Source organism: Syngnathus scovelli, chromosome 18 (genome assembly GCF_024217435.2).
Source record: "Syngnathus scovelli strain Florida chromosome 18, RoL_Ssco_1.2, whole genome shotgun sequence".
Classification (NCBI taxonomy): Eukaryota; Metazoa; Chordata; class Actinopteri; order Syngnathiformes; family Syngnathidae; genus Syngnathus; species Syngnathus scovelli.
In genome coordinates this window covers 7395889-7415319 of record NC_090864.1, presented here as the reverse complement: position 1 = coordinate 7415319, position 19431 = coordinate 7395889, and the positions used below count along the sequence as shown (strand labels likewise).

Here is a 19431-nt window from a genome sequence, read left to right as displayed (position 1 = left end):
ACTCCAAAAGTATTTCAGACTCGTTACTCGAATACTTGTACTTAAGACAAGCGACTCCATATTGAAAGAATGACACAATGAGATGTGCTGCGAAATCTTTTTCATTTTGGGGCAAAATAAAGTTCTTAATTCATATATGATACACACAAACACGGGTAAAAATATGAACAATATAAACTAAATAGAGACTAAATTGCAAGGCTTTTATTTCCAAGGATTCAGGTCAAGTCTTTCGCCCTTCCCCACAGAAAAGTCTCTAAAGGGCTTCACATGATCACACAAATCTTGACACCCCAGATCAGGGACCCCGCCACCAAAAAAACAGAAAAAAATGAGACCACTTGAAAAGAGAGCCCAGATGGGCAGGCTGCAAGTGATGCTGAGTGGGCGCCGTTTAACAGCCAATGTGACACCAAACAATTTGCAATCAGGTAGGGCTGTTTGCTATCAATTATTATTCCCACCTAAAAAGTTCTCGTTGGTCAGCTTATCTTTGAGTGACTTGACTTAATTGTCGGATGATTAAAAACAAAACCATGGAAAAGTTCAGTCCTTTGCTCGGTACTGTCGGATGAGCCTTCGTCTTTGCGAGGTCTTCCTCAGCAGGTGCCTGAAGTCGTGCGGGTTGTCGTCGGCGCCGGCAGACGGCGTTCTAGCAACGGAGCACCACAAAAACACAGATGAAACCCGTTGCCGGGTTGGAAATGAGACGTTGGAAAAGACTTCATGGACGCGTGCCAGCCTCGGGCGTCCCCGCGATGCTACGACGACTGTTCCGTAATTAGCTTGGTTTGAAATTGCTACCACGCCGCGCGATGCGCCATCTGCTTGCTCAGTTGAGAGGCGGCCTCGGGGATGTCGTTTTTTTTTTACGGAGATTCCCTGGATGATCAGGCTATTTTTATATGACGAAAGGTGTTTATAAGCACAAGCTCAAAGTGATGCAACGTTTGTTTTTGCTCGTGTCACTGAACTGAAAGCTCGATTTCAGCGAAAACCAAACTTTACAAAGAAAGTGAAGGGGGGAAGGGTACCTTGTGTTTTTGGCAGGTTCGGACCGCGGCTTGGATTCTTCTGGCCGTCTGGTCTCGGCAGGTTCGGGCTCTGTCCTCACGGAGTGGATCCGGTCCTCAGAAAATCTGCGCCGGATGCCACTATTGGACGATGTTTCCTCGGAGGCAAGGGTGGGCGTGGACTTGCTGGTGGGCAAAGTCTGGTAGTAGTGCTGGTCCACATCCACTAGTTTACCTGGACTGATGAGTGAGAGTAAATGGAAATGTAGGCTAATACTTGCTTAAGAAGATGTGAAATGCACTTACGCTTCTTTCCTGGGCTTGCGCTTGTCATCCCGGACGGAGCGCTGAGGACAAGCGTGAACACGTCAGCCGTCACCATCTGCAGTGTCAACATTCGCTCTATGCATACTTACCGTATTTTCCGGACTATAAGGCGCACCGGACTATAAGGCGCACCATTAATGCATCATGTCAGATTTTTAATCCAAATCAAATCATTCTCCATTTTATCTTTTTATTTCAACTTCAGACGCAACAAATTACTTTGTAATCAGAAAATAATGATCCATATTCTTTTTGATTCATGATTCATAGTCTTCAGCGGGCCACTTATGATTGATTTCATGACACAATGCTTCGGGCCAGTTTAAATTTAGGAATTTGGTCCATATATAAGGCGCACCGGACTATAAGGCGCACTGTCGGCTTTTGAGAAAATTTTAGGTTTTAAGTTGCACCTTATAGTCTGGAAAATACGGTAGTTAATTCCCTGTCAACCTTTTTTCTCTACGCACAGTAAAGCCGTGCAGGAAATGCAGCCGTGCTCATTATGAAAGGAACATGCTGCTAGCTTTAGCCTCAAAACGTGTGATAAAGTGGAGCCGCCATCTCGCACGCCACTCACATGGATCAAGGTGTAGTAGGTGGAGTCCTCGGGAGTGTTGAGGATCTTGGGCTGCAGGCTGCGGCGGGGTGGCCTGGACAGTCGTTTGTCTGCTAAAAGGGTGCACACAAGAACATTTGACAAAAAGCCGCCGCATGCTTGTACGGAGAAAACAGTTTGACCCGGCGCATTGCTCTCCAGGCTTTGACAACAATTCAAGCGGCGAACACTCGCTTTGAGGCAAAGTTGATTAATTCCAGCCCAGCGGCGCGCAGTTGACCTGGGCGCGACCTTTGTCCATTGAGCTGACCTCCATCCGCAGGGCATGTTAACCTCGGGCTTTGCTCGCACTATGAATTTGCCAACAGAGACGCTGCCAAAACTTACTTTTCTACCTGGACTACTTGGACTGGTAGTTTTACACAGGAGCTCTTTTTTTTTTTTTTTTTTTTACATGAGTATCTGCACTTCTAACTCAAGTGCTTTTTCAGCATCCGGCGATCGCTGGCTTTTGATGGACGGCCGCAACCTTTTCCTGAGGACCTTTCGGAGTTACTCCTTATGAATGGCGTTCAGAGAGAACGGGTGAAGAAAAGCCAACCGATGTGAGTGGAAAGTTTACAATGTCATTACAAAGGTCATTTTATATTGCTGCAACAATCCCGCGTTGACGCTGCAGATTAATTCCCAGCTGTAATTGTCACGCAATGCGATTAAGCTTTGACGACCTTTCTCCCGAGACGTTTATTGCGCAATGATGATGGAGCGAATGATTAGGGACATGAATATGAATACGGAACAAGTTTACGGGAGATCTCGGGCCATGTGTTCTCCGAAGGAAAAGTCAGTAAAGGGATAGTAGAATAGGCATGCCCAAAATTGTTTCACATGATACGTACCGTATTTTCCGGACTATAAGGCGCACTGGACTATAAGGCGCACCTTCAATGAATGGCCCATTTTAAAACTTTGTCCTTATATAAGGCGCACCGGACTATAAGGCGCACCATTAATGCATCATGTCAGATTTTTAATTCAAATTAAATCATTTTTCATTTTATCTTTTTTATTTCAACTTCAGACGCAACAAATGACTTTATAGTCACAAAATAATGATCCATAGTCTTTTTGATTCATGATTCATAGTCTTCAGCGGGCCACTTATGATTGATTTCATGACACAATGCTTCGGGCCAGTTTAAATTTAGGAATTTGGTCCATATATAAGGCGCACCGGACTATAAGGCGCACTGTCGGCTTTTGAGAAAATGTTAGGTTTTTAGGTGCGCCTTATAGTCCGGAAAATACGGTATGTTAGCATCAGGCTAGCAAACATATAATATGGTTGCTTGAAGTTTTGTCTCTTTAAATATACAATGTTCAATTCTCTGCTCTGTGTGTTTGACAGTAGCAGCTGTTAGAAGCTTTATGCTAATCCTTATGCTAATCTCCTTTAGCTTGTCCACCCTCTTAAAAAGTTTCCAGAAACATCCAAGCGCTATCTAGTCTAATTGAAATGTACAAATCACTTTAGCCTCAGTTGTTATTTGCCATTCTAATTTGAAAGGAGCGTGACGGTGATGGTGTCGTTAGCGTAAGGTGAACTTTGCGTTTGCCGCCTGTCGCCGCTCACCTTCCCAAAAGGCAATTAGTGATTTTGATGACACATCTGAGTAAGAACCGCTTCCTGCCTGGGGCCACTTGACTTTCACAGGCTCTCCCACGTAATCTTGCATAGATAACATTGCGTTCCCGCGGCGGAAATAAACCAGCCGTGTAGACATATTCTCCCCGATTGTGCTCGCATTGGAAACATTTGCAAATCAAATTTCAATCTTTCAGCAGGAAATGACTGTGACGCATTTTGCTGAAAGATTGATGAGCTTAAATGGAAAAAAAGCACATTGTGCTGTGTCTAAAAAATAAAAAAAGACTCCAGTTGTGGACAATGTGGTTGGACACGATGCGTTCTGTTGTATCGGTTGGCTGAGTTTATCTCTTACGTGATTTGCGCAGCAGGGTAGCGACGCCGTCGATTGATTTCTCCTTGACAAACACGCCGTTTGTCTCCGGCTTTGATCGATGGGCCTGGATGAGCTCTGTCAACTTCCGCTGCAGGGCTGCAAAGTTGTGAGAAGTCTTTGCGATCTGCGGAGGACGTAGTTGGTGGTGATTACTTCTTAGGGCCTGATCCATTCACGGTTAGCATGCGCAAAGATGGCCACAAAATGGATTAACTGGATTAAGTTAATGCTAACGCTAAGTGACTAGCAGTTACTTCCACACAAATGACTTCAACATAGTTTTTGTCTGGACACTGCATGTGTTTGTGAGTGACCTGCTTGGAGAAAGTCTCCAGCTGCTGGGCCTCCTCCTGCGCCGCCTGCTTGCTGGCCTTCATTTTCTTCCTCTGCTTGTAGCCTCTGAAGTTACTTTGGATCTTTAGCGCAGCCTCTTCTTCTTCCTGTTTGTCATCCTCACATTCCAAAAGAACATCGGAGGCATCCAAAGGCTCCTCTACTAATTCTAGCTCCACATCGTTTGGAGATAAAGGTTCTTCCCCCAGCACCTCCAGGTTCTCATAGGATTCTGGCTCCTCTTTGAGTTCTTGTGTCCTCCTGCCAGGGCTCTGCCTTTCCTCGTGAAGTCGTTTGCGTTCCTTGTGGCCCCTGAAGTGACTCTGAAGGACCAGGGCGGCTTTGGTTTCCTCCGGGTCTCCGCCGACATGCTCCATGGTATCTTCAATGGAAGCCGCCTGCTCATATGGGTGGGTCGTGTTTCCCTGGGCTTCCTTCTGAAGCTTCTTTCTCGCCATGTACCCTCTGAAGTTACTCTGGAGGACCACGGCGGCTTTGGCTTCCTCGGACACAAGCGCCTGCGGGACTTGTTCCTCGGACCCAAGCGCCTGCGGGACTTGTTCCTCGGACCCAAGCGTCTGCTCATCCGCCACTTCTGTGTCGTCCTCATCATCTGGCACCTGCGTGTGGTCACTGTCTTGGTTCTCCTCTGCTTCATATGTATCCTCATCGTCATCCTCGGGGCTCCTCACACCTTCCTCTGCTTCTTGGCCACCTTCCTCTTCTGACAGCGGCCGTGGGTCGGCTACGGCTCCGGTCGTCTTTCTCTCCTTAAACTTCTTCCTCTCTCGGTAGCCTCGAAAGTTGCTCTGCAGGACCACGGCGGCCTTGGTTTGCTCTGTTATACTTTCGTCGCTTGAAGACGGACAGGGGATGTCCTGGTCCGGTTCGGGTGGCTTCTCCCATTCAAAGGTCTGAGCTTCATCTGCATCCTCCGAAGCTTCTCTGCAAACGAGTGATGTAATGTCATGTGACTCTCTTGAGCACGAAGCGCAGCTTGCTTCCCATACCGTTTCCTTTCCAAGTTCTTGTCAACCTCGTCCGCCTGAGTCTCGCTTGCCGCTCGGTGCTTCACCTCCACCAATTCCTTGAACTTCATTTTGGCAAGATAGCGCCGGCAGACTGACAAGAGTGACGGAACACGTGTCATTTCTAACAAAGAGCACTTTTCCCATCTGAAGTGGTTCTCACCAGCTTGAAAGCGAAGCACAAAAGCCTCCAGCTTCTGGTTCTTGTCATCGGCGACCCTCTTTCGTACTTTGTAGCCCCTGTACGCTGGGCGTGTGCGCAAAAGCACGTCACGCTGGCGGGAGGTTGCGGTTATGGGCGGGTGACTCACCAGCCTGAAGCACCAGAGCGCCGCTCTCTCGCTCCTTCAAGAGCCGGCGATAGCGTCGGGAGCCCAGCCAACCTCGGACGCAGGCCTGGAGCAGCACGATGCGCTGCGTGGCCTGCTGCACCATCAGATTCAGATGCTCCACGTGGTAGTACTTGAGGAAAACCTGGACCAACAACATATGGTCAAAAAGTAACCCGGGAGGAAAAGTGCTTACAGTCAAACCACAACGGTTTCTTCTCAAGTATGCTAGTTTAACGCTAACGTGCAATGTCGGAACAAACAAATGAGTCGCCATACACAGGAACGGCTAACAGATATCAAAGTCTTCTATAAAGTCAAGTGCCACATAGATGTGCCTTTAAGGGGCGTGGCATGAGGGGCAATTGTGAATTCAGTGTTAGCCTTCTCCTCGATGCTTGTGACTGTTTGTCCCATTCAATAAACTTTTATTGTTTGACCAGGTGACAACTCCCAAGATGACGCACAGCAACATCAAGAAAATTGCCATGATGAATCTTTGCCCACACCTTGGTCTTGCCCATGGCCCAGTTGTCCAGCTTGGCTTTTTCCAGGATGGCGGCGCACGTCTGCGGAGTCTCCGGGGGTTCCTCGTGGGCACGGAACGCCAAGATGCCGTACCTGGAACGAGCGACGGAGTATAAAGGCCCGTTTGAGAGCGGACGTCGGTGGGCGGATGACCTCTTGAGGAAATTAGCAAAGGGAACGCGGTGCGAGTAGCCCTGCCGGCGGATCTTGGCCGTCTCCAGGATCCCCGTGTAGCGCAGCTGGAGAGCAACCTTCTCCCGGTCAAACTTGTTGGCTCGCCTGTCGTTGTTGGGTTTGATGCAGCGCACAAAGTGGGGCTGCCCCGCCACCATCTTGGACAGCAGATCCATCAAGGAGTACTACGAAGAACACAGCGGTTTGATGGCCGGGCCTCGGAGCTGGCAAGTATAGCGCCCCCAAGAGGTGAAGTTTACAGCCTTACTCTGAAGTAGGACGCCACTGTCTGCGATCTCATGTTGGTGCTTTCTCGAGGATGGTAGGGCGCGTCCGTCTCAATCGGCTGGGGGGAAAAAAAGACATTTGACAAAAAGTGCCACATTGAATTCATTCTGCAAGATCGGCATTTGGATTTAGAAATAAAATTTGCTTGGTGATGCCTCAAGCGCAGAAAAGAAAGAAAGACGAGAGCGATGGAGGCACTTCTCAGCCTTCTTATTTTCCTGATCGCTTTAAGGATTGTTGGTTAATGAAGTAAAAAAAAAAATAGACAACAGGTGAAATATAAGGGATGTTACCTCAGTGAGAGGAAAAGAAGTGTACAAGGTAAGCACTCCCATCTTGACGTGCAACGAGAGCGGGGGAGGAAGAAACAAAGAAGAGGCTTTCACCTTTGCTTTGGAAAATAGAGCTGAGACACCAAAACAGTTTTCGTGGGCGAGTACCTTTGCGAAGGTGCGCGGGGTGAGGAGCGTGTTGACGGCTTTGCCTTTCGTGTGGGCCAGGTTGCCTGCCAACAAAAAAAGCCAAAACCATTATGGGGCAATGCAACGGGGGAGGAGAGGGGTGGAGCTTACCCGTTTTGGTGAGCGGGTGGGTGACTAGCTTGCGAACAAGCTCGTTCTCCGAGGATCTCAGGAGGAGCACGATATCCGCGGAAAGCGCGTCTCGATTCTTGGCGAGGAAGCCCGCGGCGTTGTAGATCACCTAAGAGTTGAGATGTTTTCTTCTACTCAGGATTGAAAACAAGATGTTTACTCCCAAGTCCTGAAGGAAGAAAACGCACCTTTCCGGCATAGTGCTGAATACCAAATCCCAGATCGATCCTCTTTGGTCTCCAGAAGTTTTTGGTCTTCAGGTTATCTTGGAATTTCTCTGGAAATAGAACAGCCGTCTGTCACCGTTGCACCTCGACTAACTTAAGAGAGTTTTCGGAAAAGGAACCCACCGACCAGTGTCTGATCGGTCGCCCTTGGGAAGCGGCTTTCCTCGTCTAGGAGGGCCAGCATGCCCACAGGCTTCTGCAGGAACAGGTCCAGCAGCGGCCGGTTGTCCTCATACTCAATCATGCGAGCATCCACGTCTTCGTTTAGGTACTCATCCTGCACACAAGCCGGGAAGATCACACTGGCGTGTAGCAATGGAGGTGTGGGGGTTTCTGTCCCCCCGAGATTGGGAATGGATTGAAGGTACAAACCCAAACTGCGCAGGAAATTTGCTTCAATGGTGAAAATATCTGATGCTTGAATTCATGAGCAATGCCTTTCAAATGACGTGTGAGAGGACAAATGTATGTCTGGGCCAGGTGCCAACAAGATCCGCCGTCTCCCACTCCAACCTCGATTAGGCTGATTTATAGGCGCTCCCCATGGGGGAGAGCAAATCATTTAACATTAACAAAGCATTCTCTGCCCTCCCCCGGGGGCGAAGAAACCCCCCCCGGCCTCGGTGAGGACCGCACAAAAGCGGCAAAGTGAGCCTCGCTCTGCCATGAATGAAGATGACAGCGGGCTATTTTTTTGGGACATGGGTGCAAAATAGCCTTTTAGCGAGTTCTGACATTTTTTATGTTGCCTCGTCCATTTTCAATAAACCGAGAAATGAACGAAGCTGGGTCAAGTGTGTTCCAAAGTGCTTTGGAAGTCACCTCTGGAGGTCACGCAAACCCATCGGCCAGAGCGTTGCCACGGCAACACTTGTCGACAGAAAATACAGCATTTGCAATTGCGGGTATTTAGAAGAATGGTCTCGACCCTCAATAGCATCAGAACATTGGAGGACAGTGTGCACCTTGTTAGGGCGTACCTGCTCCAAGGCGAAGATGTGCTGGTTGAAATAAAAGTGGATCTGCTCATTGGCGATGTTGATGCACAGTTGCTCAAAGGAGTTCCTCTTGAAGTTCTCAAAGCCAAAGATGTCCAGGATGCCGATGTTCAAGCCCTGGTCATCCTCTCTGCAGGATCAAGCCCGCTCAGTGATTTAGGTCGCGCCACGCCATGGCAGATCATCTTACCCGAGGTGGCCATCAGGCTGCAGCAGCGCGTTGATGCGGTTGACGATCCAGCTGAAGAGGCGGCCGTACAAAGCCTTGCTCATGGCGTCCCTCACCTCCACCGCCTTCTCCACCGAGTTGGGGCGCACGATGGTCTCGCCCCGGGCCACCACGCAGTGGGAGGTCAAGGCTTCCTGGAGCTCGTCCGGGCAAATGCGTAGCAACGACGCCACTTGAGCCACAAGAAGAACAAACACTTGAAGCGGAGAGTCGCAACTTGGAGTCCACCTTAAGAACGTAGACGGGCTATCTAGCCAAAACATCTCAACGTCCATATTCTCAGGTGAGGAACGTTTCTCTGACCGCTTTCCAGGGCAGACATGTTGACGACGGTGCTTTTGTCAGTCTGGTGCTCCGAGACCACGGCGGAGAAGCGGACGTCGCCCGACTTGAGGATGGCCGCCAGGGTACTGTACACGCTGCCCAGCTCCTGCTGACGCAAGAGCCTTTCAAACCACCCCGAGACACAGACTAGAAGATGACCTGAATTCCTGCCGTCCGCCCTGCTGAGCCGCAATGCTGACAACGGTGCTTTACCTCCAGGGAGAAGCCGATGACTTTGAAACACTGCTCCACCGCGTCAAATCGCTCCTTGTAGCGGCCGCTGCTCACAATGTCCGGCCCCGGTTTTCCGTGCTCGTTGCACAGGTATCTGCGGGAGGATGGCGCTTAGACCGCTTGCTTTTGGTCAACTGTTTGAGCGCATGTACATCGTGAAAGATCTCAAGGGCTTCTTGTCGGATTTTCTCATGAAGCTTTTGGCCAAATGAAACGCGTTTTAGAAGAGGACCGGCTACTTTGGTGTCTTGTTGTCCGACAGCTTGTAGTGGGCCAGCTTCTTCCTGTCGGCCAGCCCGGCATAGATGTAGTAGAAGATGTGGAAATTCTTCTCCCCCCTGCAGAAGCACCAAGAGGAATGATGCTGATAACCATAGAGTGACACTAAAATGAAGTGTATAAAAAGCGGCATAGTATTTACACTGCCTGGTGAACGACCCGGGACTTCTCTAGCAGGTACTCGGATATCTTGGCGCCCACCACCGTCCCTCCGGCGGTGAACTTCATTTCCAGGTACTTGCCGAAGCGACTGGAGTTGTCGTTGATGGCAGTGCGGGCGTTTCCGAAGGCTTCCAGCAGGCTGTTGACCAGCAGGATCTTCTCTTGGAGGGACTGGTTGTTGGCCTGCCAGAGCGAGTGAGCGAGCAAACCAATTTGCTTTTGAGGAAAAGAAAATCCCAGAAAGTATTCGAGTACTTTATCACCTTGCCCAAGACGGTGAGCTGCTGCACGAGCAGGTGAGCGCTTTCTGTTTTTCCCGCTCCGCTCTCACCGCTGATGACGATGCACTGCGTGAATTTGGCGGGAGTCCGTGTTCCATCAGTTGAAATGACGAGCAAAAAAATGTGAAGGCGTAAAAAAAGAAGCGTCACCTGATCGGAATCGTACGACGCCATGGACTGGTAGGCGATGTCGGCCACGGCAAAGATGTGCGGCGGGTTGGCCGTCCGCTTTGCGCCCACGTACATTTGACTGTACTATCCGGACGTGAGTGGGCGGGGGAAAAAAAACAAGTCATGAAAATCAACAACCGGTGCACCAGAAAAGTGGACTGACACGGAACCTGAGGAGCGTAAATGTTCATTCTACGGAAGGGATTGACGGCGATGAGGATGTCTCCCACGTAGGTGTAGATCCCATCCTCGACGTAGCGCCGTTCAAGCTGCTCGATGACCGAGTTCTGAAGGCCAAACCAGACGGGCCATTGTGACAAATTGGGAGTTCGGAAAATCAAACGCAACACTGACAATGTCTGCACTGGAATCTCACGCGTTATCAGTTCAGAATTAATTTCTTCTTACCTCGTCCAGAACTTCCAAAGCGGCGAGATCGTCGCCCTCATCTCGCTCCGTCGTGGTGTCGCTTCCTTTTTTGGTGTGGATGCGTTCGTGCCTGCAAAAAACGAAATCAACATGGGCTGGGCGGGAGTTGCGCAAGGGTGGCGGCCATTTGGTTACCTTTCGTTGGCGTCTCCGCTTTCGTCCGCTTGTCCGCGATGGCTTAAAATGGGATCAAGCGCCGGGCAAAAATCTCAACATCGAAGCACGAGCTTGTTCGGTTGTATCACTTCGGCGACGACGGGAGGATTTTGCATACCCGCTCTTGTCGCCGACGCCTGTTTGCCGGTTGAGATCGACGAGTTCCACCAGCTGTCTCTGCAGCGTTTTCTCCTTGCCGACCGTCTGCCGGACAAAGACGTGCCGGAGGAGGTCGTCCACGTTGGGTCGAAGCTCAAAGTCCTTGATGAGACACCTGAGCGACCAGGAGTGCCTCAGAGTGCGCCGACGTGGGACACTCTGCGGGCGGGCTCACTCACTTGCTGATGAAATCGTTGAAGTCGGCGGACCACGACTCCGGCTGCTGGAGGCTGGGTGGGGGGTTTCTGTACACAGAGGCATTGGCACGACAGTCAAGAAAGGCAAAAAGTTTGAGCCGAGCGTGTCTAAATGATATACCGTGGGATTTTAAAAAGCGCTCTCATGGGATGCAGCTCCGAAAGGGGCGGGTCGCCGTCGCCTAGCTCGATGGCGGTGATGCCCAGCGACCAGACGTCGCAGCGGGCGTCGTAGGTGGAGTCCGGCTGCTGTTCGCACGCAATCACCTGAGCAAACAACACAAGTCCATGATGACAGTAGCGCCTTATCGCTCGACGATTAAAATGGCGGCGCACCTCCGGCGCCATCCAAAATGGCGTTCCCACCGACGTGTTCCTCCTCAGGCGAGTGTTGGTCAGCTGCGCGGAAACGCCTGCGGTGAAAAACACAACTCAAAGTCCTACACTGCAAAGAGGAACCTTAAGCATGTCTTCTTGTTTCCACGAAGGAACGTTTGCCGTGCAAACGATGTCACGCTTGATGTGTTTCTCAAGTGACTTTTTTTTCCCCGTAACTGTTTATTTCAAACGATATCAGGGGAAAGGCGCTAGTCGTTAATTAGTTAAGTATGAAAAATACGAGCAATGTTTAATTGAGTTAATTTTTAACACTTTTTCCCTGAGCAAGTATCATGCCGATGCTAACGATGATAGCGCAGTGTCGTTGACAAGCGCCTACTCGACATCAGCACCCGGATTTACCGAAACCGCCCGTTGGAATATTTCTGAACAGGCATTTCTATTTTGCGCGTTTTCTGGCGATGAGTCACAACGAGGGCTTTATCCGCTCTGCGTAGCAAAAGCACCTCCACTGGGGTCGTACGTGGGCGGGAAGATAAATCCCATCGTGACGGTAAACCGAACACTTTTGTTTCCCTTCAAGCCTTTCGCTGACTCGGAACGTCACGACCGCCTGTGATTGGACACGAGCTGGAGCCGAGGGGGCTTATCTGGTATCTGGGGCCTCGAGGCGGTTCTGGCATTCGAGGCCTCGCGGCAGCCAGAATTGACCGCACTCGATGTGCTTCAAGGTGAGGGGACGCAAAGCGGTGAGTCACGGCCGGTGCAAGTCATGCAAACTTTGTTACGCAAGCCTCGGAATGACTCTCGGAAAAGCTCTCTTGTAGTAACTTCACATATTAAGAGATTCCATTAAGCTCACCACACACACACACACACCGTTGCGTGCACTTCACTGTTTTGTGCTTTTAAGAGAAACGCAGGTTAAATGTAACCCTACGCATGCTTAAGAGAAGAAAACTTTTAGATGTCATGAAAACAGGCGGATGGTTGAGTTGACGTGTTTTCAGGTGGCTTGCGGAACATCAGCTTAAATGTCATCATACTTGGCTTCCGCCCGGTCTCGGACCTCATTTTGCGGCAGACCACGTACCAAAGTCGACCAGTTTGATGCCTCCGTGCGTGGTCAGCAGGATGTTGTTGCCCTTGACGTCCCTGTGGATGGTGTGGTTGGCGTGCAGGTGCTGGAGACCCTGAAAACAGCAAGCGCATTGATTGCGTCCAAAAAACGCCGCCATCTTTGTCCTCATTTAGAAGACAATCTGAGGCTGACCGTGAGGGCCTGATGCAGGATGAAGGCAATGACGGCCTCGTCCATGCGCTCGCCCCTCTTCAACAAGCCTTTGGCCAAGTCGCTCACCGAGCCGCCGTTGCAAAGCTACAAAAGAGAAGCAGGCACAATTTCAAATGATGACAGAGCAAGACGTGCCAAACCGTCGGGTGGGCTTCTGATAGGCCGACCTTGTGTTGCGGCAACAAGTTTCATCCTTTTTTTTTGTACACGCCGGCTGTGACTGGCAGATGTTCACCTGTCGCCTTTGAGTTGGGCGCATTTGAGAGGACGCACCTTCAAGGTGACCTTTGCTGACGTTCTTCCGACGGCTCGGCCGCTCCTTTAGTCATGCAAATGAGCGGCCGCCGCATCAAAGTGGCACGAGCGGATGAAACATCATGAAAGGCAGCTTCCTCTCGCTCATCCCACCTTTTGCCGTTTTGGAGAAGGAAGGAACATTTGCCTCTTTTGTCCTATATGGAACTCATTTGGCTTTTCATTTCTGATGACAGAATAAAAGTGTGTGTGTGTGTGTGTGTGGGGGGGGGTTTCTTTGAAGCACTTTGCAGCTGCCCGCCTGCTAAATTGGAGTGTGTGGCCTACATGAAAGACCGCTGCCCTCATCCCGCCTCATGAATGAGGAAAGAAAAGTGGCGGATGCAGCTTGTTGCTAATGAGCAAGCCAAGGAGGGGGGAAAAATATCAGGCGGCAACACTAAATGCATCCTCACTAGACGTCATGTGCATGTCATCCCTCTGCCCCCCCCCCTCCCCCCTCCCCCCCTCCATCCCTCCACCACACGCCGGACTGCCTGACAGGCAGCAAATTGGGCTGCGGGATTAAAGCAGCACATTTAGAGAAAGTTTAGGGAGGAAAATGCAAATGAAGCAGCAAAGCTGAGCAGACTGTCAAAATGATATTAAGCTTTGGATGGCAAGGGACTGCGCCGTACCGATGCGAGTAAGTGAGATGAGAAGAATGGAAAAAGCGCCATTTCATTTTCATGAATGCATCAAAGCCCGATTGCTCACTGAGAAGACGGAAGGTCGCACGCAAACATTTTCTTGGCAGCCCAAAATGAAAGCCACATCTCCCTGCGTTTGTGCCCCGAACTTGACCTACAGGTTTGACATTTCGGCGGCGCGGCGGGGGATGAAATATGAGAGATGAAGTCGTGGAAGGCGAAAGGTACGGCTCAGAGAAAGTGAGAGAGAGAGAGAGAGAGAGAGAGAGAGAGAGAGAGGCCTTCTGGCCAGTACGGGTGACCGAGCGGCTGCAAACAAAGCCCCAAGCCGGCCTACGGCTCAACTGTGCCACTCATCCTCACCCGGTCACACTCCAGCTTAGCGTTACATAAGCCGCCCGCCGTGCAAAGTTGGCCCAAAGAACAATCAGACCTTTGGTCCGCACGCCGCCCAGGCTGCCGCCATTTGTAGACAAACAAAGTTCTTCTCACCTCCAAGACGAGCCACAGCTGATCTCCACATTTGGCATCCTTCTTGTAGAACATCCCGTAGAACTTGACCACATTGGGGTGGTCAGAAAGAGCCTCTAGGATGTTGTACTCGGCCTCGATCTCCTCGTCGATGTCCTGCCGAAGGAGGCGAAGGATGGAAGAACCGTGCGAGCATCGTGACAGACGGGCGCGGGTGGCGATGCTCACGTGAATCGGATCTAGGATCTTCACGGCCGCTTTGCTTCCGTCCGCCTTGTTGAGGACCTTGTACACTTTGCCGTACGTCCCTTTCCCGATGGTCTCGATGATCTCCCAGGTGTCACTCGGATCCGGAAAATTGTCAAAGACAATCGATTTCCCGGGTTGTGGAAACATTTTGAGACGGGATCTCCTGCGTGACAACTAAACGTTGGGAAACAATCAGCATGTACAAATCAGGAGGCAGGGCAACGATGCCGGGACGGCTGGGCCGTGCGGTCGGTTTGGGGTGGGCGTCCGATCCGTGACCCTGGCGAGGGTTTTGGCTTTGCAGCTCAAGGTGCACGGGCGTCTCTCTGCCTCGGGTGCGTTTGGGGAATTAACCTCCAAGCGCGTCCGCTGCAAATAGAGGATAATGGCTCAGCCAAACCTGCCATCTGAAAGGCCGGCCAATGAGAAAAACTAGCGAGTAGAAAACTCACATGGTACCGAGAGGACAGAGAGCGAGCCCATTCCCGACCCGGCCCGGCAGCTAGGAAGCGAGCCGATCTGACGGCGAGGCTACCGCGAGAAAGCGGCTCTGGGATTAGCGGGAATTAGCCGGCGTGGCGCCATGAGCCTTTCCCCATATAGACGCCCGACTGGCCATTCATCCCTGGAGGAAAGTTGCACTGTACGCTACAGCCCCTTGCTGACCTTCGGCGAGACCTTCCCTCTCCGCTTGCGAAGTCAAAGATGTCCGTCAGCACGTTCACGCCTTACGGAGCCCAAAACGCTGCCACCATTTTTTGGCTCGTCCCGTCCAGAAAAAAACCCTGAAAAAAAAAGAGATAAAGCAGCACGTGACTCGGGCCCGAGATGAAGCGCATTTGAGCGTCGGGCCGGATTGGGCCTCAGACGTCTTCAATTATGCATCTTGGTCGGCGAAACCCGACGACTTGCACCGGACACCTCCGCCAGGAGATTTGCGCGCGTGTGCCTGTGTGTGTGTGTTTGCTGTCGCCACTTTCAGTTCGTACGTGCCATTTGCCAGCATGTATTTTGAAATAAAAAAAAACAAATTTACAAAAATCAACAAATTCATTCATTCTTGATTGAAAGAAATAATTTGATGTTATTTTTGTTAGAGATGGCTACTCCTTTTCAACACTGCACCGGCGGTACGTTTCAGTGGCGAGTACGTTTCCTCGGCGGGACAGACGGGGGCCGTCGGCGAGCCAAGCTCATTTCCCGCTCCGTCGCCTCGCAGATGACTCCCAAGAGGGTGTGAGGGGCCGCACAATTGGGCCGAGCTGGGCCGGACAAGGCCGCTAACGGGCTTCGTTCCCCCGACGGTGCATGTTTTAAGAATATTATTTTAAGGCTGGAGAGTCCACTCGTTTTGACCTCGCCGCCCAGCGTGAAACTTCCAAATGGATTGGAACCAACGGCAAGTAAACATGTGACATGCGTTCAATGTATCATTGCGTTTGCCTTCACAAGCCTGCAAGAAAAAAAAAAAGGGCCGACGCGACAATGAGGCTGGATTGGCCGATTGATCAGAGTATAGATTGCCTCTCGCTCTTGATGTGAATGCTGCGATCAATGCGGGCCACCGCGTTTACCGAAACCCGGCAACCGAAACTGATAAAAGGCCTCACGTGTTTGTACTTGACAAATACGACGCTGAAGGGAGGGGGTGGTGATTTTTGCAATGTAGCTGTGAGGCAACCGATTATGAGGGGGGGGAGGGAAAGGGTGTGTGTGTGGGGGAGTAGGGTTATTACGCGCCGTGCATGAATGGAGTCTCACGGCGGGCTGGCTATTGTGTGCAGCCAGCGGGCCGTGACCCCCCCCCCCCCCCCCCCCCCCGCCCCCAAGCTGTAGGATGGAGACCATCATGAGCCTCTTGACTGTTAAAACAAAGAATAAAAAGAGCATAAGGCTAACATCGGCAGGAAATACACGAGCTGCCCGGCTGAGGTGAGATCGGGCCAAGACCAGACTGTTTATTTCATACGCGAGCTAACTCAATGTGCTGGGGCGACGACGCTTGGCGAGCTGCCCTGCGGCAGATGAGCAAGTGGAGCATTCCTAATTTCCTGGCATCGCTCCCGATAAATACAAGATGTGACCAAGACCGCAAAGGCCGAGCCCAAAGGACAGCACGAGTTGTCTGGCTCCAAAATGGACAAACCCCGTGCCAGCGACTTGGGAGTGCCGCGCTTTGTCGAAAAGGCTTTCAAATAGTCGCTCATGTTCTTGATATCGTCCACGTCGCTGAGATTAGCCCCGTAATTAATGAACACGACTCAGTGGCAGGAAAAAGCCTCAGAGTTTTCTGCTAATCTGGCAAAATCCCCCTTGTTGGGTCCAGAGAAGCAAAAGGACACGTTTGCTTTGGCTGGCTCATCCTTTCACTTTGTCACACAAGTCAAACGGCAGCCATTGGAGGTCAAGCCAACCAGGAGTCGAAACATCAAGTCAACGTTTCACCGGATTTACAAAACAACGTCATGTACAGCACATGAATACAAACCACAAAATGGCAAGAAAATAAAAACAAACATGGAGCAGCAAAAATATTAATGCGTGGCTACCAAACTAAACGTCGTTTGGAAAAGAGGCGGACGGATACTTGATCTCAGCTCCTCGGTACGGCACTAAAATTCGGGGTACACTTGCCTGTCTTGTGTGCCGACACCGGGAGTTCGATTCCCGCGTATGACAGTGTGTGTGTGTGCATGTGTGTGAGACTGGAAAAAAAAAGATTAGTCGTTTTCGTCAGAGGATGAAGAACGTCCGAGCCCCGCGCGAGCTTTTGGTTGTGAAACGGCTGCATCCGTGCACTGCCTACTTTTTGCCTGCACAGGTTATTTTTAGGCCTTTCTCTTTTTTTCCAAATTCCTCCCGCACGCAGCGCATTATGACGGACGCTCGCTGACGTCACATGCGCAGTAGTCGAGGGCGGAGTCGTCTTTGCGGACGTCAACCGCGTTCCGGCACGTGAACGAGGAGGATTTATTTGTCACGACAATAATCGGGTGTCTCTGCAATGTGACTTGCCATCACAGTCGTACAAACGTCACCTGCCCCCCCCCCCCCCCCGCCCCCCCTTTCCCATGACAACTTCCACATTTAGATTTGAACCCCCCCTCCCGGCCTCTGTTGATAAGTTGTTATCAGCGCGAGGCAGACGGAGATCGGGAAGCAGAAGGGACCACCTCCAGACCGCTGCAAGATTAGCATTAGCCACGCCTCTTTGTTCTTACCGTCAAACAGATCGATTTGTTTGGTGAGGATTATTTCTGAGCCGTGATTTGTCTCCATGCCCGGCCAAACATTTTTAGTGAGGGCGACTAGCATCCTCTGCTTTTATAAGCTAAAACCAATTAGAAAGGTGTGCTTAGTAATTATTGGATGCATATTTGCTGCAGAGCACAACTGAAATAAAATAAATAAATAAAAAATATTTAGGCCACACGTTGGTATTTATTATTGCCTTTTTTCCCTTTGGCTTACTTTAAGTTTTTGTTATAATATCAATAAATTAGATACCAATGTGTGTGCCAAGAAAGTTTCTTGTTTGCAAAAAACATTGTAATATGACTTGTGTAATTATGCTACAATTTGGCATATTTTAAAGTCTTTTAACTATCTGGGTCATGAAGGAATATTTTAAGACCTAAAGGAAAAATAATTGCTCAATATTCCAAGGCTCTGTAAATTGTCTCAAGCGATGTAGCCAAGATAACAACTACAAAACGTACGCTCGGCACATTGTGTGAGCTGCGCAGATGCTTTTTTTGTCAAGGTCAGGAGGAGGAGGAGGAATTTGGATTTGTGTAGCTGGGCACCTGCAATCACAAAGTGGAGTCCAAGCTGATCTGAGATCAGTTTGTCAAATGGGGGTTGGCTTCCTTTCCCCTCATTTGGGTCATTGGAGACCCAACCTGGAGCCTTTTCACCATCAAGAGCACTCGTCATCGCCTAAAATACACTGCCTCTTTACATCCCCCCTCTAGCTGAGAGGACCAGCATGCACCTGTCCCCCCTGGCCATCAAGAGGGACACCTCCCCCCCACCACCACCACCAAAAATATCTCCCCCTCACGAGCACCATCATGGCTGATGATGGCGAGGTGATGAGACGTGACGGAATGGGTTCACATCACAGACAACAGTGGGGGTGCTTATTTTTGGGTGGTGGTGGTGGGGGGCGGGTTGCTTGGGCCCAGACAATGTTGACATAGCTGACTTGTGTACGGGTGTCACCATTATGACCTCAAAAAGAAAGAAAAAGGAAAAGGCAAGCTGTGGGAAGGCAATGCTGGAAGACTAAAGAGACATTTGCATTCAAAGCGTTTGTGTTTAAACATTTAATAATTACGATCTAACCTTTACATGCGATTCTCCTTATGTGAACACAATTTTTTGTGTAATGTACAAAAGTGCGGAATGTTACAAAAGAAACCACTGAAAACTAGTTTCGCTGAATATGTTACCTAAAACATTTGAGTAATTCTGATTTCATAATTCCCAAATTCGAATTCGTGACTGGGGAGGCACTGACGTCACCCCCCCCCCCCCCCCGTTAAAATTTATCCGACAACTAACCGTGTCATAAAAAAGGTTAGGAAACGCTGCTCTAGAGTAGCTTATTCATTATTTGATTTGCACTATTTTAAATAATTTCTCATATTAGCAGTCTTCACACACAAAAACACTCAATCAAACGGAATCTGTTCCGAAGTCCCGTTGTCCGAATCAAACCTTTTAACTCCGGAATTGGTCTTCCTTTACTGATGCTTCGACCGAAAATCCATAGTTGAAAATCGTTTGAGTTTGCATATGTAATCTTCCATTGTAAAACGAAATGTAAAGCTGGAGTACTTTTTTTCGTTGCCTCCGTTGGGTGTCTTTTCAAAGCCGTTCTGCTCATCTGAAGAAACGACAATCAACGGAAACCCGCCATTTTAGACGGAAGGCCAGAAAGCAACACACTTGTATGTACCGCCACCTGCTGGCTGTTTTAAATACTGCACTCATTGTTGGCTTCAATGATAAATAACGAAAGCATAAAAATGATTTCTGTGGTGCGAAATGTCCCATATTTCCACATTATGAACGTTCCAAAACAAGA

General features: G+C 50.0%; 1 protein-coding gene across 12 annotated transcripts; it reads right to left on the bottom strand.

Moving 5' to 3' along the window:
• Positions 1-85: 85 nt before the first annotated feature.
• myo3a (myosin IIIA) lies at positions 86-19308 on the bottom strand. 12 transcript variants are annotated; one of them, XM_068648822.1, is made up of 38 exons: positions 19182-19276; positions 14792-15124; positions 14319-14708; positions 14112-14246; positions 12655-12759; positions 12475-12574; positions 11379-11455; positions 11164-11309; positions 11025-11090; positions 10805-10960; positions 10666-10707; positions 10510-10600; positions 10272-10388; positions 10081-10185; positions 9913-9996; positions 9630-9832; positions 9448-9546; positions 9188-9302; positions 8954-9080; positions 8612-8822; positions 8404-8551; positions 7547-7700; positions 7385-7473; positions 7176-7305; positions 7044-7108; positions 6897-6938; positions 6584-6661; positions 6295-6500; positions 6123-6234; positions 5596-5758; positions 5448-5531; positions 5267-5378; positions 4238-5201; positions 3903-4047; positions 1921-2012; positions 1320-1395; positions 1035-1248; positions 86-652 (listed from the first exon to the last, which is right to left on the bottom strand). In XM_068648822.1, the coding sequence occupies exons 3-38, from the start codon at positions 14484-14486 to the stop codon at positions 547-549; spliced, it is 5127 nt and encodes a 1708-aa protein (XP_068504923.1). In that variant the 5' UTR covers positions 14487-14708; positions 14792-15124; positions 19182-19276; the 3' UTR covers positions 86-546. The 12 variants fall into 12 exon arrangements, 11 of the variants coding, with proteins under 11 accessions (XP_068504923.1, XP_068504927.1, XP_049604848.1 ...); XM_068648826.1 differs by having other exon boundaries at positions 1921-2009; XM_049748891.2 differs by having other exon boundaries at positions 1035-1253; positions 1320-1360; positions 1921-2009.
• Between the last annotated feature and the right edge of the window lie 123 nt (positions 19309-19431).

Coding starts and splice junctions, on each gene's coding strand:
- myo3a (XM_068648825.1), bottom strand. CDS start 14,486: ATGTTTCCACAACCCGGGAAATCGATTGTCTTTGACAATTTTCCGGAT. Junction 10,708..10,804: donor GGCGTCGGCGACAAGAGCGG/GTATGCAAAATC, acceptor TCCCATTTTAAG/CCATCGCGGACAAGCGGACG. Junction 4,048..4,237: donor TGGAGACTTTCTCCAAGCAG/GTCACTCACAAA, acceptor CGTCCTCCGCAG/ATCGCAAAGACTTCTCACAA.